Here is a 27,746-nt window from a genome sequence, read left to right on the forward strand (position 1 = left end):
TCGAAATTTTGAAAACTCGAAAATCTGGAGTTTGGAAACTAAAAGATAAGAAAATTATTCGATTAAATATTTGTTAAATACAAACATTCAAGATTTAAAAATCAACGTTTGGAAATTCGCAAGGACTGCAAATTTCTCCCGTTGTTAATTAATTACATAAACATACTTTTCTCTAGTTTGCCTCTATTCGCAAAACGTTGGTTATTTGCCATGGCAACATCGATACATCAAGTTTCGTAATTCGTACGCGTTTAATCGATTCATAGTGTACAGTGCTAGGTTAAAGTGCTCAAGCGTCCTTATAAACAGTCTATCTAAACAGAATCTTATCGAACGATTAAGTAGTCAAATAATTAACATTTTGAGTCAGAATTATTATAAAAGCAAGAGCAATGACACAGCTATTTTAATGTACTAAAAGAATAAAGATTTTGCATGACACGTTGAAGTTATCAAACTTTTGAAAATTCTTTAAGAGGATACCATTACGAAAGCTTTAATTGATCAAATTATGGCTGAGTCAGAAAGCGAATCTGTAAAACCTGATGTCGAAGGCGAAGACGAAGAAGATGAAGATAACAAAACGGATGCCCACAGTTTACCAAGTAAACAATCTTTGATACACATGGACTATCGGTAATAAAATAAATACACATTTCTACGATTTAATAAACACAAATGATTAATTGAAACAAATGATTAATTTTGATAGGATAATGTGGATACGGGACAGAGTGATGAAATTTTTGGGTATAAGTGGTCACGAGCTGCTCTTCTACAAACTTCTAAATGTAAATAACAACTTATATCGAAATTATTGAAAAGCAATCGAATATTCTTTAGATATTTCTACCGATCTGCAATAAAATAACATCTCGTCCTTTTGGAATCAAAGCCACGAATATGCAAATTCTAGAATGGTCCGTACAACGAAAACGAAATCAGTGCAGAGATTTATTTCACTCGAAAGAATCGGTATACTTGAAGACATAGAAAATCATTTCTTTTTAAACGATTTTTCATACTTTCTCGTCAACTTTCGCCTTTAACTCACCTTTGCCACGAGAGAGAAAATAAACGCGCGATTCGAAACTATAGGCAAACAATCGATACTTCGAGGACAAGCTACTCAATTTTCTGCTACTGGATCTCTATGGTGTGACCGATCTTGAGAGAAAGGTGATCTTTTTCTACTGCACCTATTCCACTGAAATCATCCACGTGGAAGTTCCGGTCTGGGAAAGTAAGTAGTTCATCTTTCTTAAACTAATTACAGCGAACACGAATCAGATAGATTATTGTATCGACTCTAAGGATATAAATTACTTTGTTATTGATGGATGATAGGCAAGCACGGTGTTGGTAAATTAGCCGCTTTGACGGCATTGTCGATGAAAAGGAAAAGTCGTAAGTTGAGAGGAAGAACCTTTGGTAAATTGTATCTTTAACAATTCAATTTTGTCGTGCACAGTTTGGTAGAATCCTGTTACATTCCATCCTTCCAATGGATTACTGGTTTGGTAAATCATATTTCCAACGATCCAAGTGACTTTTTTATCCACAATTTTCCACCTTCTGTTACGTTCTGCCCTTTTGATAGTTCACCTTTTTGGTAAATTGTATTTTCAACGCTTCAAACGAATTTTCTATGCACAGTTTGTTAGATTTTTTGTCTCTGTGGGGTCAATCAAAGCGTAGGATTGTCGTTTATGGATTTATGCTTCGATCAAAGTGCCAAAGCACGTGTTTGGTATTTACAGCTAAGCTACTGGATTGATAGTCGCGCGTCGAACGTACGACGAGTTATAACGTCAATGATAATCCACAGGAAAGGCGGAGAAAGTTTCACAAAAGGAAAGAAAGAAACGAAGAGTAAAGAAAACAAAAGCAAAACCGTCCAAGCTCGATCCGCTTGCTCTTTTGCGTCAAGTCGAGGTATCCACGATGACAATTCAATCGGAGCAAAAATCAATGATAAGTACTCGTATCGACGAGGACACGGAAGATACAGAAGACGAAGGGGAGGAGGACGAGGGAAGGGAGGAGGAGGAAGAAGGAGAAGAAGGCGATTTGCGAGAAGCGAAAGAGATAGGAAGTGGCGATACAATTTTTAAAACGAAAGACCCGGAGAAAAGTGCTTCGATCGGTAAATTACACGAATGTTATTGCAATTATAAAATAAACATATTCGATGAAACGATCCCGATTCTTCTAATTTTTAGACACTCCAGGCTTCGTACCACCGCCAGGAGAAGAACACAAATATATTATGACCAAGGTACTCGATTACATCCGCGTACGACATTATCGTTCGTTGATTAAAACACGAATACATTTTAAATACGAAAGAAACGAAAGGAAAATCTGTTGCACAGAAACTAGTGGAAAAAGTACGAAAAATACCAAACTTGCACATGATATGCGGTAAAGTGGATGGTAGCAGAACAGACTTGCATGACGTTACTTTATTCTACTTCCTGAGGACTATCGACGAGGGTATACCAAACTTCGATTCTTACATCGATTGCGATGAACAAATAACGCAGTATTTGGTCGTTGGATCTCTACAGGGCAAATTTTTGGTTTCGTTGAACAGGATGCTCGTTGAGGTAGAAAAGTATATTTGCAATAATTTATATTTTTATTTCAGTAATTTTATTTCAGTCCGGATAACGCACCAGTATATTTATTTTATACTTTTAAATTATACATCGATAAGATTCTGCTTGCGAAAACTTTTACACGACAGATTTTTATCTTGGAGATTCTTTGTCTCGACGATATATGTTAAAAGCATACTTTGATCACAGACTTTTGACAGCCATTGTATATTTGTTTCTTTTTTCGTAAAATTCATATTCTTCTTCGTTTCGTAAACGTATTTATAGTTACGGAAATTCCATCTATTCTTCTTCTTCTGTTTTTTTCTTTTTTCAGGTTTTTAAACCATTGGTTCAAGCTCAATTCAGAGGACCACAACTTTCAGAAGCACTCAAAGAAGAAGAGCCTGATATAGACGAGGAACGTCCTCAAAGTTTAACGGACATCATGGCAGCTCGAGTATCTAATATTACTTTCTTTGATAAAAATACTGAATTTCGTCTAAAGTATTTAAAGATATTGTACATGTAACTTGTGCGTAACAGAGTTCAATCTTCAGAAGACCGTCAGAATTCCGCAGGATATCTATAGTCATGGCGAAGAAAGAGGCTGATAAAAACGCAGAGGACGACGACGATGACGATGAAATAGTAGAACCGAAACATTTTCAAACGATAGAGAGGGCGAAACTGAGACGAAAACGCATCAGAACTGTAGTCAATTTCGAAGAAGCTAGAACCAAAACGGCATCCAAAGAGCCAATTGTACGCGTGTCGGTCGATCAGAACAGAAACGATATCCTACATTATTTAGATAGATTAATATCTAACGTCGAATGGTTAGTAATTTCTCATTATTCGTCAATATACCGCGGTCGGTTGTCGATAAGCTTTGAATCCTTACGCATTTTTACGTATTTTGCACAGTCTACATATTTTTACACCTTGAAATTCCTTACAAATGCGTAAATATTCGGAATCTATTAGGAGAGAACATTTCGCGATTTATAAAATCTCATGACGCTTTACAAGAATATTTGATTACAATTTATTTTTCGTCTCGATAAAAGTAACTTTGCAATTTTTACCAAGTTCTAACATAGAAATAAATTAAAAAAAAAAAAAAGAAAAATGAATAAATTCGTGACTGTTCGTCAGGACATTGGAAAACATCGAAGGCGATATTTTGCTGACGATGCCGAATATAGCGGAACTCGATGATCCTAATGTTACTGACGAGATGTTAGAAAAGAACAAGGAAGTGATCGAGCAACTGGAAAATGTGATTATGCTGTGGGGAGTGCACATAGAAAAGGTAAATGAAATTCTTGCCAGACATTGATTTCAAGAAAATTAGACACCTTTTCAACGTCTATATCACGTTATTTAATATACAGGTGTTGGAATCGTTCCAACAAAAAGTGCCACAAGGTAGAGGTCCACTAGCAGAGTGTGATTACTGGAAGGATCGAGAAGTAGGATTGTTAATGCTGGTGGAGCAATTAAAAACTCCTATGGCCAAAAGAATGTTGAGCTTATTGAGCAATGTCCTTTCGCCAATCGCCTCGAACTTTGATTATTTTTATTCAGACTTATGGAGATGTTATACCGAAGCCAGGGATAATAATCGATTCCTGCAGACTATTTTAAGACACTTCAAGGTGAAAAGAATTATCGTGTAATTTTGATTAAAAGTTCATTCGATAACTGATATAATAACTAAGATGTATCGTAGTTGATGACAGAGTCGGATTGCTTCAAAACAATCAGTCAAGCCATTCCTCAGCTAATGGAGGGAATGAGAATGATTTGGATTCTCTCGAGTTATTACTCGTGCGAAGAGAAAATGGTTGGTCTGATGGAAAGAATTTCATGGCAACTCTGTCAGACTGTCATAAAGCATTTATCCATCAAAGACCTATTCAAGTAAGTTCCGCTTCAACGAACTTTTCAAATTATTTCCAACATTTTACCATATTTTAGCGAACAATACTCTGTGGATTATTTATACGTTTAACTCTTATTGCTATATTCTATTTTCTATATATACAGAAATACTCGTTTACAAATTTTCTTTCTCTCTTTTTGCCCGGTAGATAAAAATGTCTCGTCGTCGCGTCTACTTTGATTTAATTAATTTTGTTCCATAGCATAGACACAATGTTGAAATTGCGCTCTTAATATAGAAAACCTCAGAAAGTGATTCTACAACAAACGGAAGACGCTCGCGCGATGCTGAAGAGTTGGAAAGAAGCTTACTTGAAGAATCGAGAAGATATCGAAATCTCTGGCAGAGGAATGCGCTGGGAATTCGATCAAAATCGATTGTTTAAAGGAACTGAATACATTGCCTCCGTTTGCGATGGTTTGAACCAGGTTGCAAACGTTCTTCGAGACTTTCACAATATCTTTGGACCTGATTTAAAATCGATCATCAGTGATCCAGCTCAAATCGACACTATAATAAAACGTGTTGATAGATTGATCGTCCTAATATTGGACGCAGACTTCAATATTTTCGACGAATATAACAAAGAAAATTGGGAAGCTACTATGTCTTTGTTTTACGAAGAGGTACATTTCCTGGAGAACGAGGCTAAGTTCTTTATCGACGAGTGTTTCCTGGTATTGAGAAGCGCGGAAGATGCGCTTCATATGTTGCTCAAGTTCAAGGACACCAAGACTAGAGACACAATTCATCAGCAGCTGTTGAGAAAGTTTGACGTTATCATGCAACAATTCAGCAAGGAAGTCAGTATCGTTGAGGGGATATTCAATAGAGGCAAGATATTTATTTTGGTTTTAGCAAATCTTGAAACATATTACTGGCAAATTAGTTTGTAAACGTGCTATCAAATTTTATAGCTAACGTAATTTGAATAATAGAAATGCTACAATGTACTTTATGGATATGGAGTTTTATAAGGAAATAACGAATACAGAACATGTTTCGTTTTATATTATTTATCAAGATAAAAATCACAACGTTTGACAGATCAGGTTTCGTGTTTGTACAAAGATGCGTTGTTGTAAAACACGTGTCTGTAAAAGAAAGACACTTTTCGGACAACCTAATATCAGCCTGTCTAATGCAAACTAAAATTTATTTGCTATAAAGAGTTGCTGTTGTATTTTTCGTATCTGATAAGAGAAACGCAGGAAAGTTTTTTTTGGATACAAGGAGATAATGCTATTTCTAAATCCTTTAGACTGAATTCTTTGTCATTTTATAACAAAGTTACACTGTCAAAGGGTTAATTGTCCCAAATTAACAGCTACAAGGAAAATACAGAGATACAAGAAATTGAATCATTAGCAAATTATTTCTAAATTATTGATAAATTATTCGAATAAAAATTCTTTATTTTGTACGAAATATTTTTAACAGTGCATCGTATGGTATTATGTTTAGGGAAACAAAATCCTCCATTATTAACGTACCATCCTCCAATGGCTGGCGCTATATACTGGGTGAGACAGTTATTTCACCGTCTAAGAAGGCCAGTCTTGATAATCCAAAACATTGAAGAGTTGAAACACAGCAAGCTGAAGATTCTAGCTTTCAGTCAATACTACGAGGTGGCCAAACAAATGAAAGCGTACGAGGAATCAAAATACCAATCGTGGGCAGATAAGGCCCAGTACGTTGTGTTGGACACCATGAAGAGGAGTATCCTGAAGATGGAACGTTCTGAACCGGAACAAGGTTAACAATTTTACATAAACCAACCTTCGATTCGCCACTAAAATCGTCAGAGTAGCCGAAATAATTAATTCGTAATAACGAAGAGAAATAACGAAACCCTAAACGAGAAATTTTGATTGAAAAAGAATGATCACGCGCAGAAACATGTAGAAAAAGTTAACATGCAAATGAGTCAGGAGTTGAACCTTGTTGCAGCAATTGTTAATTTTACTACGAAACATTTTATTATTCTGTATCTTCAAATCTGTTTAACGACGAGAAGAATTTGTTACAGGTGTATTAACATTCCCAAATATCGAGAAAAGCACGAAGAATCTGCAGACAATTCACTTGCCAAAAGGACAAAAGAGCAGAGATTTTGGATCACCTGGATCAACTCCTCAGGGATCTCTTCAAAAGGCCGAACCTGTGATGTCGAAACCAAGCATCGGTGACAGAATCTTTTTTAATATTAGGCCATCTGTCGAAGATTTTCTAACAGTTTGTGAATCACTCTGACAGAGACGGCTAGTTCTGTGGGAACGAAAGGACAGGTTAAGTCAGACACGAAAGCCGAGGTGAAAGCATCGCTTCAATCCCACAAAGATCAAAAATCGTGGACAACCTCCTCGGAAAAGCAGGCTGTCCAAACGCAAAAGATTACTTGGATGGAATTTATGAGCGGATCGATTCTCGTCGAGTGTCAGCTTCGTTTTCAAGTGAATTTCGATTGGGAGTTCTTCGAAATTATTCACGAGGTATGCTGAGAAAATTTTCCCTCGCTTCCTGTTAATTGATATTTGATATTTTATATTTTCGATTACAGGCTGAGTTGATGGAGCAATTAGGTTTCGAATTAATCCCCATAGTGAAAGATGCTAGTATCCAGAAAAGTCGACTAAAGAGCGACCTCGAACTGATGGAAAAAGTGACCGACCAGTACAACGGGATGATCGATAAAATGGACAAAGCTGATGTACAAAATAATACAGAAATATTCATATTCGTTACGTTCAATGAATCTGTCCCACTTAGTTAAAATATCCTGCTTAGGATTCTTTCGTATTTAAGGATATATTGAAATATATGGATTAAATATTTTAAATTGAATAAAGAAAAACAAAGATGGCACAAAGAAGATGATAAAATTCTGGTTTTCTTCGATTTCGAAGTGGTGGTAGATAGGATTTTTTAACTAAGAAAGGCAGAAATGGTTTGCAAAAATCCACGAACGAATTATTTATCATCGCAGATACAATTATTGAGGAACACGTTACTAGATGTTGAGAAACATATTCAGCCTGGAGTAATGCGTTTTAATTGGAACTCTTTAAATATCTCTGACTACGCTCACGATTGTGAAAAATTATTGAAAAATCTAAACTCGATCGTGGATCAGGTGAACCACATGAAGAGCGATCTTGATAACAGAATAAATAACGATCTTCAGAGTTACAACCTCTTTTCTCTTCCGCTGAGAATCTACAACAGCGAAGAATTGTTACCTTGCAAGGTATTTTCTTATATTTCCTTTTATCTATTTTTCAAATCGTCCCCCTAGAATTTTATTCATCGCGCCCGATATTCCTCTCGGCACGAAACACTTTGCCATTCAAGCTACAAATAAAGTAAATAGGGAAGCGAAATATTGAAAACGTTTCTCTTTTTCCTATTTTTCGAAGGTTTATTTCCAAGAGATAGAAAATCGAAGAATCGAATTAATTGCCGCGATGTCCACGATATATCAGTCAACGAGTCCGATACTGATAAAATTGGAAAGTCTGGTATTGGAAACGTACACTGGAAAAAGCCCATCTATGCAGCTGCTTTACGAGAAATACGAAAAGAAAATATTTTGCTCTTTTATCGCGTAAGCCTTTGTAAACGATTCAACCGGTTTTTACTTGAAAGAACGAATTAAAATAGAAAATTATTTAAAGATAACTCGTTTCATCTTAATACAAAACAAAATTACGTTCTTTATGTTATTTCTTCCTCGTAGTTCTTCTTTAATTCGTTGTTTCAGATTGCCACTTCTTAACTTTGCTTCGAATCAAATTTTCTCAATCTTGGTTACATGTATTAGGTTGTCCGAAAAGTTCCTTTCGCTTTATAAGCACGACATTTTTTGTTTTATGTCATTTTATTGAATTACGTTTGATCCATTTTATTCTATTACTATAAAATGGATCATACACAAATCCATAAAATAATATAAAATAAAAAATGTCGTGTATCTATTATTTCACTTGTGAAACGAAAGAAACTTTCGGGACGATCTAATATATGACAATCACGACGTGGAACTCTCAATAGAAAATTAATCTCTTATCAATGAATAAAAATTATCTTAAAAATGGTTAAATCGAGTACTAAGTTAATGGTACATTATCTTATAGAATAAATCACGAGAAACGATCCCATAACAATATTATAAATTGCGCAGATGTATACTGAAGAACATAGAGACTTTCAACAGAAGTCTAATGGAATGCAAGCCGATGTTTCAAGTGGACGCCATTTTAATAGCTTCAGAAGCTGTTATAAGACCATCTCCTGGCGAAATTTATGCTACAATACTACAGAACGTGAAGAATTTATTGGAGAAGCTGAAATTATTTCCTAGATGGATGAACGGGACCTGTTTAGAGTGCAAACCGCAAACGAAGAACGAGTACGAAAACTTCGCTACAGTGACATTCTTTGAGGACGTCATGAGTATTAAAGTAAGTTATTCGTAAAATTTAATCAATGGAATTTAATAGAATCAAACGAGATCAGAGCAGATAAAAATCCGATAAAGTAGAATCAGTACAGATAGTAAAAAATATAAATACAAATATTTAAGAACATAATGTCCCCTACATGATGTCATTTTTAAATTACAAACAATTCGATGATTTTCATTAGATTCGGTCTTCTCCAATAATTATATTCTCTACGATTATGATTGTTTACACTCTTGAAGTAATTGAGGAATACGCGGCAAAAGTACGATAAGCCGATTTTTGTTGATTCTCTGACTTCATAACCTTACAATTACGATTATACATTTGCGATTATCTATTTCACGGATTAAAATTTGCCAATGTATGAACTAACATTTTTGTTGTTTATGTAGAGTGTATAATCTTGTGAATACGTCTGCGTAGGTAGTGAATGATAATATACTAATGGTTCAAAGGTCGGCGCATAAAATAGCGTTGGAAGCTTGGCACTATTTGCACAGGTGGAAGAAGTATAGTAATCTATGGTCTTTCGACAAGAACTTAGCTGCTGAAAAGTTCGCAGCAACCGAACCTACACTCCACCAATATGATGATAAGTTCTCTTTCTACGACAATATTCTCCAGGAATTGACTGAAATGGATCTTTATCACGATCTTTATTGCGTACGGTAATATCTGTCTCATAATAGATTACTCTAATTCTTAGAAAGTCAAAGGATAAATTCTCACACTAACTTGGTACGTTAGGAAAGATTTACTTTCGCATATTACGTATCTGTATTCTCTATATTTATATAGATAAATTTCCAAAAAATGCGTACAGACACGAGCAATCTAATTAGAAGCATTAACGTACTTGACAATGATTTCTGTTAATTAGCATCAATCTCGGTTTCCTGCTTTCTGGTATCAAACAACACGCTAACGAATGGAAGCAGGTTCTCGGTCATTTTCTGCTGCATCAAACGGTTCACGATATGAACAGCTTACATCTGATAATCGAAAATTACCGAAGCGAAGTGGAGCTCGTAATCACTGGATTAGATCGTTTTACATCTGTCATGCAAGCGATCTCCGACATAAAAAAGACAGCGATTCAAGCAGAAGTTCGTTATACGACCTATCAGGTTTGTTTTATAAAAGTGCCACTACAAAATTTCAAAATAGAAAGAAGCAGTAAAATTTGAATATGCGATTTGGTTCTGCCTTTGCATGCTAATTAGATTTCCCGAGTGTGATCTTATACTATCTGACTGGTGATTTTATAAAAATCATACTAAATGAAAATCGCGTAAGAACGAAACCGATTGTGTTATATTTTATGATCGTATTATATGAAATTTTCAGGAAACCTTTCGAACTTTGCGCAGTCACGGGATATCTTTCCCTGAGGAAGACGAACAATTGGCTTACACTCTGCAACGTGACTGGGAGTCTCTATATTTGGGCGCTTTATACAGAGCTTCCACTTTAGCAAGTACTTCTGATAGATTTTCTGACATGACGCAAGAGCAGATTAATGCATTCGTGAAAGAACTCGAAGAGTTCGCAGCAGACTTCGAGGCCAATGGCCCTGGCAGTGTCGGCGAGGATCTCGAACTTGGACTGCTCAAGATGGACGTGAGTTTCGTATTTTTCCTTTTTGTTCTTATCGACATCTTCTGTTTCGTATCAATTAAAGACAGAAAAGAAAGTAAATTTCATAGTACTACTAAATCGATACGATATTCTAATATCTTTCTTTTCTTTACGCTGTAAAACAGTCCGATCGTGTCATTTATAACTCAGATGTATATAAAATCTAAATCGCGTATTATTTTATTCGAAAGAGCTAACCAATAGAAAATTATTTAAAAATTATTTTATTCGGCCTTAAAACTAATTATTATTATTGCAAATATATTGATGAAACTAATATATTTGACATAGACCGTTGAACGAAACTCTTTGCGCATCCAATTTTCATCGATTTGCACTCTTCTATTTTTAAATTTCTAATCTCGAATTGCCCAGGAATACGGAAAACTGATCGCAAAATACGAAGAACGACGTCTTAGCCTGATCAATTCGGAAATACTGTTCGATCTGCCAGCGACTGACTATTCGGTTTTCTTAAAAGTCAAAAAGGACTACGAGGGCATGGAATTATTATTCGAATTGTACCAGGAACAGAAAAGTATGAGGGACGTGTGGGCGCAGACGCTTTGGGTGAACCTGAATCCTCAACAGCTGATGGATGGGATGGACCATTTTATCAGGGAATTTCGCAAACTTTCGAGATTCGTGAAGAATCTCAGCGTTGGACAGGCCTTAGATGCGAATATGAAGAGCTTCAAGAACTCTGTGCCACTGTTCATCGAATTAAAGAACGAGGCGATGAGGGAGAGACACTGGAAGCAATTAATGGAGAAAACTGGACGATATTTCGATATGGACCCAGACAGGTGCGATGGTGGTGAAAAATAAATGACAAAATTGTGGATGGACAAGTGTCAAATTTGTGCGAAATATTTATGATGCTTTCAAAGTGGATTCGTGCGTGCGTGCGTGCGTGTGTGTGTGTGTTGTGTGTTTTAAGTTATTAAGTGTTTTTAGAGGAATTTAAAAATAGAAGGAAATTTTGGATCAGATATATAAAGTAGGAAATCAGACAGCTTTTGGCTCTTTTGTACATTTTTTAGAAAGAGATAGAAGGAAGGTTTTATAATTAGGTTTAGGAAATAGTTTAATATTAAGATCATTTTATATGATCAATCATAATTGTATTTTGAGTATCGTGTTATGTATTACAACTGTAGGATTAGAAGTATTATTCTGAAATTTGTGTGGTAAAGAAGCTTAAAGCGACGCTTAATTCGTTTCTTTACAGAATTTTTGTTTTGCTAACTGTTCATAGTAACACAAGACCTAGTGTTTTTGTTACAATATATGTGAATCTTTTAAAACATGGGGGAAAAAGAAATAGAGATACTGAAAGGGTGAGTTCATCCCCAATGACGTTCCGATCGAAGGGAATTTTTGGTCACCGTTGGCTCATAATTTAAAATTTTAATTTGCGTATTTACGTTTAAGATTCACTCTGAAGAACATGTTCGCTATGGAATTAGGAAAATACCAAGAGATAGCCAAAGAAATCGTGACGAATGCCGTGAAAGAGCTCGCTATAGAAAGAGGTTTAAAAGATTTGGCTGAAGTCTGGAAAAACATGGAATTTACTGTACTGAAACATTACAAAGGTACGTCTTGTAAATCTTTGCTTTCAATATTATAGCGAGTGTTAGAAAATGTAAATAAAGTAAGGAAATTAAAAAAGAAAATTGAAAAAGAGATCGACATAAAATCGTGCTTTGTACGAAACTTCGAGGATAATATGAGGACTAAATTTGAATGAAGTGATACGAAATGCACGATTTTTAGGTACCGAGGATCGAGGATTCATTTTGGGACCAATAGACGAATTAAATCAGATTCTAGAAGACAACATGATGAACGTGAATGGCATGGCAGCCTCTCAATTCATCGGCCCTTTTCTCAGTACAGTGCAAAACTGGGAAGTCACGATGCACACGATCTCCGAAGTTATCGAATTATGGGTGCAACTGCAGAAAAAATGGCTATACCTCGAGGGCATTTTCGTAGGCGGTGACATAAGACTCCAATTGCCAGACGAAGCGAAGAAGTTCGACGAAATTGACAAATCTTTTAAGAAAATTATGACAGACACTTCGAAGAGGCTGAACGTTCTCCAATGTTGCATGATTAAAGGTGAAATTAGAGGAAATTGTTTTATTTGAATTGTTTTATGATTTTGAAACAAACTGCTCAGATTAATTGTAATTAGATTGTTTGGTTTGATAGAAAATTCTGCATACATAAATTATGCAAACGAATTAAAATTCTCAAGAAATTAAAATACATAATTTCAATGCTTTCGTCGATTTCGATCGATTACAATCACTTTATCAAAATAAGAACAACGCTTTAAAAAAATTAGTTTAAATAAATTATATCCGTGATCCAGGTCGACAAGAAGAGTTCGAATCGATGATTCTTGCACTGGACAAATGTCAGAAGTCGCTGACAAATTACTTGAACAGCAAACGAGCAGTTTTCCCGCGATTCACTTTCCTCAGTGACGACGATCTGCTGAGTATCCTTGGGAGCGGCGAACCCACCGCCATTCAAGAACACGTGGGCAAGATGTTCGATAATTTGGACAAATTCCGTTTCGAAATAAACAATACCGAACGCGTGATAGCCACTGGCTTGATCTCTTGCGAGAAAGAGGTGATGGACTTCAGAAACGTGGTTCTAGCCGAAGGAAAAATCGAAGAATGGATGGTACTTGCATTGGAAGAGATGAAAAGATCGAACCGATTCTTGACGAAAAAGGCCATCTACGACTATGGGAAGGTGAGTCTACTTCAGCGAATTTACTACAGAAAATTAGGAATTTTTATACTTGTGCCAAGCTTGCTACAAGCTTTGGAAATACGACGAAATAGTAGAAATATCATTGTATTGAAAATATTTTCCTCTACTTGCCTGAAATGAAAACTAAGCTACAGTTATACAGTGGCTGCTTAAAGTATTTATACACCATTGTATTTATTATGGTATTCACGTACTAATTAATCGCATCCAAGTACATTAAATTCCGTATGATTTAGTGCTATCAATGTTACAAAATTATTGAAATCCACGAGGTGTACCATTTTCTATACAATTACCATACTGTAACGTCGATTTAAGAAAATCGAATGGAATTCTCCAGGTCAGAAGACCTAGGACAAAATGGATGCTAGACTTCCAAGGAATGATGATCCTAGCGGCTGATCAAATATGGTGGACAGCGGAGGTGGAGAACGTGTTCGAGAAAATGTCTCGAGGACAGATGCGTGCAATGAAAGATGTACGTTTCTCTTTGAATTAAATTAATAAGGTTCCCGTATACGGAGGACTCGGATACATCGATCGTCTCGTTTACAGTATTTGAAGCAACTGAACAATCAACTAAACGAAGTGGTAACATTAATGGGTGGTGATACGCTGACGAACAATGATAGAAAAAAGTTTGACATGGTGTTAACACTCGATGTTCATATGAGAGATATCGTGGAAGGTTTCGTCAGAGACAGTATCATGGATCCTTCGGAATTCGAGTGGGAAAGTCAATTAAGGTTCCTCCTTATTCGCTCCTATTTTTCTTATTTATTTTTATTTGTTATCTTTTCTATTTTATTTATTCCTATTAAGTACCAATTACGACGCTTAATATCTGTACAAATTTTTATCGCGTATCAGAAGTATAAATTTCTTGCAAAGGTTTTACTGGGTTCACGATCTGGATAATGTTTGGATGTACCAGTGCACCGGAACATTCGAATACGGCTACGAGTACATGGGACTCAATGGAAGACTCGTTGTTACACCTTTGACAGACAGAATATACTTGACCATCACACAAGCTCTCTCGATGCACCTGGGTGGAGCTCCTGCAGGTATAGCGATTCACGCGATGAAATTAAGAGAAACGATAACATTAAGATTGGAAAATATAATTGAACATTAATTAATTAATCATTAATAACTCAGAAAACAGAACTCGAAGTGAAAGACTTTGAAAAATTCTTTCAGATATATTCTAGAAGACACAGTGATTTCTAAAAGTATCTACTTACGAAATTATTTTTTAGCGGTTGTTAACAATTCTGATGTAACTTCTCAAATTTTTATTTCATAGACATAATTATTACTATTGCTAACAGATTTAATCTTTTCTAGTAAGAATGAGGGATCAAGTACATATTGGTATTTACTTTAAAAAATACCCAGAACGTAGATGTTTTTTTATTTCTCCAGGTCCTGCTGGAACGGGAAAAACGGAGACAACGAAAGACTTGGCAAAGGCGTTAGGATTACTGTGCATCGTCACAAATTGCGGTGAAGGGATGGATTATGTGGCGATAGGAAACACACTGAGTGGCCTGGCACAGTGCGGAGTATGGGGTTGCTTTGACGAATTTAATCGCATCGATATTTCTGTCCTATCGGTTATCTCTACTCAGCTTCAAACTATACGCTCCGCTTTGATGGCAAAAGCATCAAGATTTATGGTAAGAAAATATAAAGGAACGATATTGCAAATTCTCCGAAACTTCTTATCAAGTATTTTAGGTATTTTAAAAAACTCGTTGTTTGCATCATTTATCTATCTTCTTACGTATAAATCGTGTACAATAAATCATCTTATTCTCTCTAACGTATCAATATCAATTTAATTTTTTTTAATTGAATCGCATGTTTTTACTGTCGCTATCTTATGTCACCTTTGGAGATAAATCCAACGATACGTACGACAAGTACATTCGAACAATAATTTGTCTCGAATATTTCTATAAAAAATTGGTAACAAATAATAAGTTCGCCCGGTATCTTTTACTCGTGGCGCGTGTCCCATGACGCGAGAGATAAATCGAATTAAATTTATTGAATCGATATGCCCCTATTTACCGTAATGATTACCACGGTATGTAGATTAGCGCGTACATCAAACTCGATTAGTCACAGTCTAAAAATTTCATGACTATGTATTTCGATATTTATCACTATCCTTTCGTTGGCATCTCTCGTCACCAGTACCAATAAACCAAATTTACGTCTAATTAAATTTAACCACTCTCTGCGACCGCAGTTCGAGGGCCAAGACATAGTGCTCGACTCGAAAGTGGGCATATTCATCACAATGAATCCAGGGTACGCGGGTCGAACGGAACTTCCGGAATCGGTGAAAGCGCTGTTCAGGCCAGTGGTGTGCATAGTTCCGGATAACGAGCTGATTTGCCAGATAAAGCTGTTCAGCTCCGGCTTCTTGACCGCCAAAGTTCTAGCCAAGAAGATGACTGTTCTGTACAAATTGGCACGCGAACAACTGAGCAAGCAGAACCACTACGACTTCGGTCTGAGAGCACTCAAATCCGTGCTCAATATGGCCGGCCAATTGAAGAGGACTTCCGGTGACCTGGCTGAAGACGTGGTACTCATGAGGGCGCTTCGAGACATGAATTTGCCGAAATTTATATTCGACGACGTCCCATTGTTTCTGGGATTAATCGCTGACCTCTTCCCAAACCTCGACTGTCCGAGGGTTCATTATCCTGATTTTAACAACGCTGTTAATCAAGTACTGGAGGAGCAACGATATATTATCTTGTCTGAGCAGGTAGTATTTTTTACTTTCGAACAATTTCATTCGAAAAGCACACGAGTAAGAACAGTAATAAATTTATATTTGTCGATTTTATGATTTTACTATCGTTTGATGGCTAAAAGAGTATTTTACATAGTCGAACAAAGAAGACGATCTGTTATATGCAAAGTTACGTTACGGTTTGAAAATAAAAAAAATTAAAGTTCTCGATATACAGGGTGGTTGGTAACTGGATTCTACGCGAAAAAAGAGGTCGAAAATATAGAATAAAAATTTTTCGTTCAAGGCTTTGTTTTCGAGAAAACCGACTTTGAATTTTCGCTCGGTACGCGTGCACTTTATCGCGTCTCGTTATAATGGATCTCACTGTAGATCGTTGTCTCGATGGAAAAATTAAAAAAAAAATTTTTATTCTATATTTTCGACTTCTTTTTTCGCGTAGAATCACCCCCTTTCCGCTTATACCACCAGTTACCAACCACCCTGTATATAGATATAGATATAAATCATTGGACACTTACAATCGCCTTCCTAAAAATTACCATGGAGCGTATTATTCCATCAGTATCGTAAATATTCCAATTGCGTAATATAGCGAATAACAAACATTCATGAAAGTGTCCCAACTGCACAGATTGACAAAGTGGTGCAACTATACGAAGTAATGATGACCAGACACTCGACAATGGTGGTTGGACCGACAGGAGGCGGGAAGACCGTCGTGATCGAAACTCTTTGCAAAGCTCAAACTCGTCTCGACAAACCTACCAAACTCTACATTTTAAATCCAAAGGTACTGCATCGCTATAATTAACTCCTCGATGCTCACAATCATAACACGAACACGTAATAGAAATATGCCATTTGTACGAGTCCGTGATATATTTAGGATCAAGATCGATACACCTGTCGTTTTATTTTCTACGTAATAAATGAAATTGTACTCAGGCGTGCACCGTGAACGAACTTTATGGTGTGTTGGATCCAGCGACACGCGATTGGACAGACGGTCTCCTAAGTTGTATTTTTCGGGAAGTAAACAGACCATTGAACTCGAACAAGGACGAGAAAAAATATATTTTGTTCGACGGTGACGTAGATCCACAATGGATCGAGAATATGAATTCCGTGATGGACGATAACAAATTATTGACTCTGGCCAATCAAGAAAGAATCAAGATGCAGAATCATTGTAGTCTACTGTTCGAGGTGATTCTAACTAAATCGGTCGATCGCGTGTTACTTTTACGTGACACGATTTAAATCAAATAGGATACAGAAAGAGAGAACTCGTTGGTCGCCTGAATAACGATTTTCACTGAAGTTTTTTTTTATAAAAGGTAGGCGACCTGCAGTACGCCTCGCCAGCGACTGTATCCAGAGCCGGCATGGTGTACGTAGACCCAAAAAACTTGGGTTATCAGCCTTACATGGACAAATGGATACGGAGCAAGAGCGAATCGGACCAGGAGCTACTGAACGGAATGTGCGAGAAATACGTGCACGGCGGGATAGCTCTCATTATAGAAGGAATGCTCGGGTTACAACAAGTTACACCGCTTAAGATGATCATACCACAAACCGGACTCAACATGGTAGCAATTAAACTTTTATACGCTAATTAATTCGTCCTTTTATGTGAATGCAGAATGTCGAAAAAGAAACTGCGATCTAGCCATTTGTAACTTATCAGAGAAAGAATTTGTACGATTCAAGATCGAGCATTAATGGACTTTAATCGAATGTTACGATTAATATGGAAAAAGAAGGAAAATTTGGATCGCAAGATTTAGGAATATGTAGCATTCGAAAATGACGAATAAAATCGAAGAATCATTCCGAATAATTTCAAAAAATTTAACTAAAAATTTGCTACAATTTCCTAATTCTCTATCCAAAAGTTTCCTATCCTATCTGGTTCACGTTGACAATATATAATTTTTTCGCTTGATTACTTTAAATTATGTCAAAAATCAAGTATAGAATTACTAGTGAACGTCTTTCGTTCAGGTAATACAACTTTGTTACGTATTCGACGGTCTGCTCGCTATTCTGGATACTCGACCAACTCCTACTACCAAGACCGAGGAAGAGGAAGAAATAAGGGCAGAAGCGTTATTCTCCAGAGGGGAAATTCTCGAGGCGATGTACATTCAAGCTTGCTACTGGTCCTTAGGAGCCTCCCTGGTGACTGAAAACAGGCCTGACTTTGACGATTACATAAAGAAAACTTCTGGATTTATGCTTGTCCAAGATACCGTTGAAAAACGAGCTACTGTGCGTGAGTTTCGCAAACTAACGATATTTTTATTTCTATACATATGCATCATCAGCCAGTCGATTTGTGTTCAAATTCCTGGCAATTTGTTTGAAACTATGAAAAACGAGCAGAGAACTCATTGGACAATCTAAGACACGTTGAACTCGATGCCATCGTAATTTATCATCTCTTTCGTTTAACTAAAATAAATAAACACAAAATGAATAAATTCTCGAATTATCACCAGGATACATACCCGTGACGGAGAAATTGTTGTACGATTATTTCTTGGATTTGGAAAAGAATATATGGATCCCATGGAGAGCTCTGGTCCCTAATTATGTCCATGACAGGGAGAAAAATTTCTCCGATATTTTGGTTCCCACCATAGACACTCTAAGAACTACGTGGTTCGTTAACATGATGAACGAACGAGATCGGCCAGCTCTTTTAGTTGGCGAAACTGGTACTTCGAAAACCGCTATAATTCAAGAATTTCTTCGAAATCTGAGCATCGAGAAATACGTGAGTTTTAATATATATACGTAGGATTTAAAAACAAATAAAAAAAATCGGCAGAAAATTAATCAATTTAACGCGAAAGAAACAATATAGAGAAAAGAAGAAATTTATCGTGAAAAATCCAATATCAAGTATACATATATTGCCTCATCGTTTCACTTCTCCGATCTCTGATGCTATTTCCATTAGAATCAACTTCTCATCAATTTCTCATCGAGGACAACTTCGATGGATGTGCAAAAAAATATAGAGGCTGTTGTGGAGAAGAGAACGAGGGAAACTTATGGACCACCTCCTGGTAAAAAGTTGTTACTCTTCATCGATGACATGAATATGCCACTGGTGGACACTTATGGTACCCAGCAACCTATCGCGCTTCTCAAGTTTTTGTTCGAAAAGGGTGGATTTTACGATCGTGGAAAGGACCTTTCTCTAATGTACATGAAAGATATGTGTAAGTTGATTTACCGAGTTTTCTCTATCAACATTATATCGATTTAAAATTCGGATTACGAAGGGTTTATTATTTTACAAGGTTATTTAGCGGCTATGGGAAAGCCTGGTGGAGGAAGGAACGAAGTGGATCCAAGATTCATCTCCATGTTCTCCGTCTATAACGTTATATTTCCAGCAAATGAGACGCTTTGTTACATTTACACAAGCATACTGAGCGGACACTTGCAAACATTTTCAGAGGAAGTGCAATCAATTGCGGAAACCCTGGTGCAAATTACTCTGGACCTCTATCAGGTATTTCTCCTTTAACGAAAGACTGACTTACTCTGCTCCTTTCTCGATTCTTAAAATTTAACCAGACATAATTTCTCACTTTCCTATTTCTTCAGAAAGTTACTGCGGAATTATTACCCACACCGAATAAATTCCATTACATTTTTAATATGCGAGATTTGTCGAGAATTACGGCTGGACTTCTTCAAAGCCATCCTGATTATCTTCCAAAAGTGAAACAGATCGTTAGACTTTGGAGGAACGAGTTCGCCAGAATTATATGCGATCGTTTGATAAACGAAGACGTAAGTAATAGAGGAAAGAAAGGAAATCTTTGTATGTAAATTAGAATTCGATCGTAGGACGAGAGTATCGTAGCTACATACGTGAAAGAGAAGATCGAAGAACGTTGGGAGGAAGAGCCTGACGTTATCAAATATGTAATGAGGGATCCTCTGCTATTTGGTGATTTTAGAAACGCGATTAACGAGGGGGAACCACGATTCTACGAAGATTTGTTGGACTACGAGGCTGTCTACAGTTTGTTCCTAGAGGTAATTAACATTCCTTGGTAGAAAACAAAAATTTCTGTCACTTACTGTTATTTGGGCGAAACCAGGTACAAAAAAAAGCTTTATAAAGCATTTTTTGCTTACGCTTTCGCAGAAAATCATCTCGTTTTTCGGTTGTACTATTACTTCCACTTCACCTTGTATTAAACTATTTTCTACAAAATTGACTTTTCAGATCTACGAAGATTATAACGAGAGAAGCGCGACCACGTTGCAAATGGTCCTCTTCAACGATGCGCTCCAGCACTTGACTAGAGTTCACCGTGCACTCAGAATGCACAGAGGGCACGTTTTGGTGATTGGCATCGGTGGAAGTGGGAAGAAATCGGTGATCAAATTAGCAGCTTACGCAGCCAACTTCCAAATTTTCGAAATTAGTCTATCTCGAGGCTACAACGAAGCTTCTTTTCGCGATGATATGAAAACACTGTACAACAAGGTTGGCGTGGACAATCAGAGAATCGTGTTTTTATTTACATCTGCTCATGTCATCGACGAAAGTTTTCTGGAGTTGGTAAACAATATGTTGATGACCGGTGTCGTACCAGCGTTGTTCACCGACGAAGATAAGGACGAAATCGTCAATTCTTGCAGAAATCAGGCTGTAGATGCTGGCTTCGGTGTAACCAGGTTCGCTTACAGTTTTTCCAGTCGAATTCGTTGGGCGAGAAAATTTATGGAACAGAGATTAATACGAAAAGAACGAAATAGTTTCTAATTAATTACTTTGACTCCTCGATCGTGAAAAGACAAATAACAGAGGTATTCTTGCTGTGCTTCAGAGAAAGTGTATGGTCATATTTCGTGAAAACCAGCCTCCAAAATTTACGGATAGCGTTGTCGATGAGTCCATCGGGAGATTTATTAAGGACAAGATGTCGAAGTTATCCTGGTCTGGTGAACAGTACCACCATAGACTGGATGTTCCCTTGGCCTGAACAGGCTTTAGTTTCCGTGGCTAATGTCACTCTTAGAGACGTATGTAATTGTTTGGTCAATTTTGAACGACCCAATTCGAAAGATCTTTTATTCATAAATGCAAAACAATCCACAGTAATATCTAGAACGTATGAATTGTACAATTTTTTTCAGCATCCAAACGTATCACAAACTCACAGAGATGCCCTAGTAGAACATATGGTGTTCACTCATAGGACAGTCTGCGACTACACGGTGGAATTTCAAACGATACTACGAAGAAGAAATTACGTGACTCCCAAACACTACTTAGATTTTATAAACAATTATCTGTATCTGTTGGTAGAAACGAGGGATTACATAAATTCACAATGTAATCGACTTTCCGGAGGTTCGTAGCAAAGGCTTTCAACCTTTGCACCGCGTTTATTATCTGTTCGCCGAAGGATTAAAAATTAAAAATCGACGCTGAAAATAGTCGGAGAAATTAATTGATCGCAATTACATCGTAATGTATCTTCAAGGGAATATTCTAACAAAATGTGAAATTGTATTATTTTGAATTTTAAAGGTCTGCAGAAGATCGCGGAGGCCTCGGTGACTTTGAACGAGTTAAATCAAATTCTGGCCGTGCAAAGGGTAAAAGTAGCTGATCAGACGAGAAACTGCGAGCGACTATTGGCTTCCATAGGAGAAAGTACGAATATTGCGATGGAAAAGAAACAGCTGAGCGAGCAGGAAAGACAATCGATAGAACAACAGAGGAAGATTATCGACAAGGAGGAAACGGAAGCTAAACAGGCATTGGCTGACGCGCAACCTGCCTTAGATGCAGCCAGAGCGGCCCTTGGGGAACTCGAGAAAGCAGACATTACTGAAATAAGGTTTGTTAACTTTTCTTTCTGTTTTGCAAATATATAAAAAATATATATAAAAAAGATATAACAGAAATTTAATTTTTTGCACTGTTGGAAAAATATTAGAGAAACTTGAGTAAACGTCGTTACTAACTTTAATTTCCCTTGGGAAAACACAGCTCTCGAATAAAATTTCTAGCAGAAATTCATTTCCTTGGAACATCGAAATAAATATAGAAACATGTGAAAAATATTAAACGCGTAAAAAATGTAAAAAATATTAAAAATATTTTTAGATCGTTTGCAACTCCGCCGGAACCTGTGCAAATCGTCTCGGAATGCGTGGCGATGCTGCGAGGCATAAAGGACATTTCTTGGAAAGGCGCAAAAGGAATGATGAGCGACCCAGCATTTCTACGACAATTGCAAGAGATGAACTGCGATAAAATCACGTTAAAACAACAACAAGCAGTCAAAGCTCATTTAAAGAAAACTACTAAATTGGATCAAATGCAGCATATCAGCAAGGCTGGGTACGGATTGTACAGATTCGTACTCGCTGTGCTAGATTATTGTGCCGTTTTCAGAGAGGTACGATATTTAAATTTCAACGTGTTGTAGGAGCGACATAAATTTCTCTAATTCGTAATTCTAACAAAGCACAGTTGAAACGCGGAATTTTGAGAAAAGGAAAACTGTAAATTAGAATGAACAAGCGAAATAAATGTCTGAAACTCGCAACTTTAATGAAACACAGTTAATATCCAAAGTTCCAAATTTGAATAGAACGAAGTAAAGTAAAAGTGAAAATTTCATCTCAACGTTGAATTCGTCGTATTTCCTCAGGTGAAACCAAAGATAGAACGCGTTAAGGAATTGGAAGCTGAATCGGAACGAGCACGAAAGGCCTTGGAAAGGGAAGAACGAGAATTAAGGAGGCTCGAGAGAGCCATTGCCGATTTGAATACAAAATATGAGAATGCTATGGAAGAAAGACAAAAATTGCAAGAAGAGACAGACTTGCTTCAGAGGCGTTTAATAGCTGCTGATAAATTAATTAGCGGATTGTCTTCTGAAAACGAACGATGGAAGAAAGATTTGGAGACGCTGCATGGTCAAATAGAGAAAATTACTGGCAATTGTTTGCTTTCCGCTGGATTTCTTGCATATTGTGGACCATTTTCTTACGAGTATAGGAATCAGATGGTATACGACGACTGGTGGAACAGTATAGTGGAAAAAGGAATTCCATTCACGGATACGTTCAAGATCCAGACGGAACTAAGCAGCGACGTTGAAATTAGCACGTTAGCAAGATACTTTTATTCTGCCTTTTTGCTATTTTTTATTCCACTCTTTTCTCCCGTCTTTTTATTTTCATAAATAATAAAAAAGTTCATTAGACGATTTATTTAAGATGGACATCCGAAGGCCTACCACCTGATGAACTATCCGTGCAAAACGGAATTCTAACTACGAGAGCATCGAGATTCCCAGTTTGCATCGATCCTCAGCAACAAGCTCTGAACTGGATCAAAAAGAAAGAACAGAAGAGGAATTTAAAGATCCTATCGTTCACTGATTCAGACTTTTTGAAGCAAGTGGAACTTGCAATAAAATACGGTCTCCCAGTTCTATTTCAGGACGTCGATGAAATTGATCCTGTTTTAGATAACGTCCTATCGAAGAACATACAAAGTATTTCATGTGTATTTTATGTTTAAAAATAAATGGACATGGGAGATAAAATTTTATTGCAGATGTGGGAGGTAGAATGTTCGTGCTCCTCGGTGATAAGGAAGTGGATTATGATCCGAAATTCAGGATGTACCTCACTACGAAGATATCGAATCCCATATTCGATCCTGCTGTATATGCCAAGACCACCGTGATCAATTACATGGTGACCCTAGGGGTTCGTTCTGAAAATTTTTCTTTCATTTTCATTCCATCCATCTTAAATTAAAGCGAAACGATAGTTCGGATAGCTTAGAAAAATCTCTTTTCAAAAGACTAGTAGAATGTCTAATAAAAAAAGAACCTTTGCCGAAGAGAGTGCGAAATGAAACGATGGTTACCACGATTTAAAAGAATCTCTGCTAAAAAAAAATATCTGACTACTAAGGAATTGTACGTACAAAAATAAAAGAATTAAAGAAATGAAACTATCAAATTCTAGGGACTGGAGGACCAACTACTATCAGTGGTCGTTCGAACAGAGAGACCAGACATCGAGGAACAACGAGAAAGCTTGATCATCGAGACCAGCGAGAACAAGAACCTCCTGAAACAGTTAGAAGACAGTTTACTTCTCGAAATTGCTACGAATAAAGGCAATATGTTAGATAACATCGAGCTGATCGAAACTCTGGAAAGCACGAAATCTAGCGCCGCAGAAGTAATGAGGAAGTTATATCTAGCTGAAGTGACAGCTTCTGACGTGAACAAGCTCCGAGATGGATATCGATCAGTGGCAAAAAGAGGAGCGTTATTGTTCTTCGTTTTGGCCGACATGGCCATGGTAAATCCGATGTATCAGTATTCTCTGATCAGCTACGTGGAGGTTTTCACTTATTCGCTGAGGAAAGCACTGCCGGATCCAACGTTACAACGTCGTCTGCAGAATATTATCCCAATGCTGACGAAGAACGTGTACGACTATGGTTGCACGGGAATTTTCGAAAGGCATAAATTATTGTTCTCGTTTCAAATTTGCACGAAATTGGAGCAAAGTATAGGGAACGTCAGTCAGCTGGAATTGGACTTCTTCATTAAAGGAAGTATCACTTTGGAAAAATCGCCAAAAATTAATCCTACGGAATGGTTACCAGCTGCTGGATGGGCGGATTTGTTGAAACTGAGCAACGATTTTCCACACAAGTTTGCAAACATTGCGGACGAACTGGCTTCACACGCGGATGACTGGCAAGCTGTAAGTGGCGAGCAAACTTGTTTCTTCGAACGTTTATTCTTATAATTTTCATTGAGTCATTCGACAGAATCGTACAAATTCTCAGATTAATTAATACCGCGTTGCTACTAAATATGAAAATTTCAATATTACCAATTGATTTCAGACGCAATAAACTCAGTGTTACCATTTTAAAGGACATGTAGGTATTAAATAAAAATCTTTCAGTGGTACGACTTGGACGCCCCAGAGGCTCTGGACTTTCCTCTGGGCTACTCCGCCAAATTAAAACCCTTCGAGAAGCTTATGCTGATACGCTGTTTCCGCGTCGATCGAGTTTATCGCAGTGTGATCGATTACATCAGCGAGATTATGGGAGAAGAATACATCACACCCCCACATATTAGTCTCGAATTAATCTTGGAACAAAGCACGCCTACAATGCCTGTTATTTTCATTCTAAGTCCTGGATCTGATCCTTCCTCGGAACTAATGAAACTGGCAGACAAACACGGTTGTGGAGGCGGAAGATTCAAATATTTGTCCCTTGGACAGGGCCAGGAGAAGGTAGATTATTTAATTTGTTAATTATTTAACTGACCCCTGTAGGACCGAAGTTCTTTAGACTTTGAGAAAAATTGATGCATACTTTCTTCAATTTGACGTTTCAGACTGCGATAGAGTTGTTAGAAGTTGCAGTGTCTAGAGGGCAATGGTTAATGTTCCAAAATTGCCATTTACTGTTAAGTTTCACCAAAGAACTAGAGAAACTGTTGGACGAGGTTGGAAAGCCTCATCCCGATTTCCGGTTGTGGCTCACGACTGATCCGACTCCCACTTTTCCTATCGGAATATTGCAGCAATCTTTGAAAGGTTATTTCAGAGTAAACAAATTCCTCGCCATTTCTTCCTTTCAATAAGTTTTTATGAAATACTGTTCAATTTCTGTTTTTAGTGGTCACGGAGCCACCTAGTGGATTGAAATTAAATCTTCAGAACACTTATTTAAAAATCAGACCTCGAATGCTTGAAAGTTGTGCACATCCTGCCTACAAACATTTAATTTACGTATTAGCTTTCTATCACGCGGTTATTCAAGTGAGTCAGGCCAGAATTAACCCAAGTATTGCTTAACCGAGTAAGAGCGAAGTCTCGTATATTACGATGAATTGACTGTTTGATTACGCCCGGTAGGAGAGAAGGAGATACGACAAGATTGGCTGGAATATAAATTACGATTTCAATGAATCGGATTTCAATGTATGCTGTATTATTCTGGATACTTATTTGACCAAGGCGTTCACAGCGAAAGATCCCAGGCTCCCTTGGAACAGCTTGAAATATTTAATAGGAGAAGTATGTTTTATGCATGACTAGCCATAGCTTTGTCTTTTACGATATTTAAGAAAGGTAGTTTAGTTTTAAACGAGATTATCTTGTTTTATCACCTGTCGTAAAATATTCCGGATATGACACGGATTTTCAAACTTTTCGAGTTAAAGAATCTGCAGTTCTTAGATATTTTCCGAACCTTGAAACATTTCACAATTTTAAGTAGAACTTCTTCCTCTTTACAACTTCTCAATGATTAAATTCAAAACTTCGAATTTTATACGAATTCAGGTAACTGTCTAAGAGAAGCTCTACTCTAAACATCTATTTTTCCAATCTTCAGCTAAGAAATTCTAAATTTTACGAAACTTAGGTAATGTACGGTGGACGAGTGATAGACAGCTACGATCGTCGAGTATCCGAAACCTACATGGACGAATACTTCGGAGATTTCCTTTTCGACAGTTTTCAACCCTTCCACTTTTATCACGACGAGGAAGTCGATTACGTGATCCCTCCGGTAGGCGAATTAGAAGATTATCTCGAGTTCATCGAGGGATTACCTCTGGTGAACAGTCCAGATGTCTTTGGACTGCACCCAAATGCCGAAATTGGCTACTTCACTCAAGCTGCGAAAGAAATGTGGAATAATCTTATAGAGCTGCAACCGCAAACTGGTAAGCACGTAACCAAGGTAGTTTGATAATGATAATTTGTCGTCTGAATAATTGGAGAGTTCATAACAAAAACAACAACATAAACAAGCTTTGTCATTTTTTCTTTTTTTTTTCTTTTCGAGCGAGCAAAAGAATATTGTAGATGTCTCGAACAATTCTACTTTATGTTACAATGTAAATTACCTGTACATCGTAGAGCAGAATCGTGTAATTGTAGATCTTTCGATTAAGATAAATTTTTGTACGAGCTACGTTCGAGTTGGATTAATATTATAAAATTGAAAAATTTCACAAGCTTTCGTTCGAAATTGTCCAATTCTCCAAATTTATCGTTCTGATATCGTGCTATAAAAATGTATTTCTCTCTAGTACGCCTGGATAAAAGGAGTAAGTTTTTTCTACGAATAACGGTCTACGAATAATTCTCTTTTTGACCGAATTACTAGAAACATTGTTTTATTATTTAGAAGTCAGCGGAGTTGGAATAAGTAAAGATGAATTTATTGACAACATTGCGAAAGACATATTGAATAAAGTTCCTGTCGAGTATGATCTCGTTAAAGTGAGGAAACATTTTGGTCCAACGATAACTCCAACCACGATTGTTCTTTTCCAAGAATTGGAGAGATTTAATACGTTGATTAGAGTAATGAAGAGGACATTAACGCAGTTGAGAAAGGTCTATACTTCCTTCCCTCTCGTACAAGCGTAGATCAACTTTCAACATTTCAAAGCTTCCACGAG

The 27,746-nt window shown here is 37.0% G+C and overlaps 1 protein-coding gene across 1 annotated transcript in view; it reads left to right on the top strand.

The window, feature by feature from the left end:
• The first annotated feature begins 511 nt into the window (after nt 1-511).
• Nucleotides 512-27,746, top strand: part of LOC126865857 (dynein axonemal heavy chain 10) — a 28,569-nt gene continuing 1,334 nt past the window's right edge. The window contains exons 1-57 of the mRNA XM_050618749.1: nt 512-636; nt 713-791; nt 1,099-1,243; nt 1,348-1,407; nt 1,829-2,146; nt 2,223-2,278; nt 2,376-2,609; nt 2,938-3,060; nt 3,147-3,439; nt 3,759-3,915; nt 3,998-4,261; nt 4,336-4,526; nt 4,787-5,382; nt 6,013-6,306; nt 6,581-6,736; nt 6,808-7,043; nt 7,112-7,261; nt 7,538-7,798; nt 7,968-8,155; nt 8,732-9,011; nt 9,438-9,682; nt 9,895-10,141; nt 10,362-10,634; nt 11,028-11,458; nt 12,087-12,250; nt 12,432-12,779; nt 13,036-13,427; nt 13,789-13,926; nt 14,004-14,194; nt 14,340-14,515; nt 14,877-15,130; nt 15,709-16,236; nt 16,859-17,017; nt 17,173-17,433; nt 17,565-17,819; nt 18,235-18,505; nt 18,732-19,009; nt 19,196-19,460; nt 19,542-19,756; nt 19,852-20,040; nt 20,098-20,289; nt 20,483-20,937; nt 21,090-21,285; nt 21,400-21,616; nt 21,797-22,109; nt 22,379-22,673; nt 22,929-23,389; nt 23,500-23,780; nt 23,843-23,997; nt 24,262-25,014; nt 25,222-25,560; nt 25,665-25,866; nt 25,949-26,091; nt 26,188-26,349; nt 26,699-27,002; nt 27,372-27,389; nt 27,470-27,681. Of these exons, the coding sequence (XP_050474706.1) occupies nt 512-636; nt 713-791; nt 1,099-1,243; nt 1,348-1,407; nt 1,829-2,146; nt 2,223-2,278; nt 2,376-2,609; nt 2,938-3,060; nt 3,147-3,439; nt 3,759-3,915; nt 3,998-4,261; nt 4,336-4,526; nt 4,787-5,382; nt 6,013-6,306; nt 6,581-6,736; nt 6,808-7,043; nt 7,112-7,261; nt 7,538-7,798; nt 7,968-8,155; nt 8,732-9,011; nt 9,438-9,682; nt 9,895-10,141; nt 10,362-10,634; nt 11,028-11,458; nt 12,087-12,250; nt 12,432-12,779; nt 13,036-13,427; nt 13,789-13,926; nt 14,004-14,194; nt 14,340-14,515; nt 14,877-15,130; nt 15,709-16,236; nt 16,859-17,017; nt 17,173-17,433; nt 17,565-17,819; nt 18,235-18,505; nt 18,732-19,009; nt 19,196-19,460; nt 19,542-19,756; nt 19,852-20,040; nt 20,098-20,289; nt 20,483-20,937; nt 21,090-21,285; nt 21,400-21,616; nt 21,797-22,109; nt 22,379-22,673; nt 22,929-23,389; nt 23,500-23,780; nt 23,843-23,997; nt 24,262-25,014; nt 25,222-25,560; nt 25,665-25,866; nt 25,949-26,091; nt 26,188-26,349; nt 26,699-27,002; nt 27,372-27,389; nt 27,470-27,681 (14,184 nt within the window). The remainder of the gene's footprint in view (nt 637-712; nt 792-1,098; nt 1,244-1,347; nt 1,408-1,828; nt 2,147-2,222; nt 2,279-2,375; nt 2,610-2,937; nt 3,061-3,146; nt 3,440-3,758; nt 3,916-3,997; nt 4,262-4,335; nt 4,527-4,786; nt 5,383-6,012; nt 6,307-6,580; nt 6,737-6,807; nt 7,044-7,111; nt 7,262-7,537; nt 7,799-7,967; nt 8,156-8,731; nt 9,012-9,437; nt 9,683-9,894; nt 10,142-10,361; nt 10,635-11,027; nt 11,459-12,086; nt 12,251-12,431; nt 12,780-13,035; nt 13,428-13,788; nt 13,927-14,003; nt 14,195-14,339; nt 14,516-14,876; nt 15,131-15,708; nt 16,237-16,858; nt 17,018-17,172; nt 17,434-17,564; nt 17,820-18,234; nt 18,506-18,731; nt 19,010-19,195; nt 19,461-19,541; nt 19,757-19,851; nt 20,041-20,097; nt 20,290-20,482; nt 20,938-21,089; nt 21,286-21,399; nt 21,617-21,796; nt 22,110-22,378; nt 22,674-22,928; nt 23,390-23,499; nt 23,781-23,842; nt 23,998-24,261; nt 25,015-25,221; nt 25,561-25,664; nt 25,867-25,948; nt 26,092-26,187; nt 26,350-26,698; nt 27,003-27,371; nt 27,390-27,469; nt 27,682-27,746) is intronic.

This window comes from Bombus huntii, chromosome 5 (assembly GCF_024542735.1).
Source record: "Bombus huntii isolate Logan2020A chromosome 5, iyBomHunt1.1, whole genome shotgun sequence".
In the NCBI taxonomy this organism is placed as follows: domain Eukaryota; kingdom Metazoa; phylum Arthropoda; class Insecta; order Hymenoptera; family Apidae; genus Bombus; species Bombus huntii.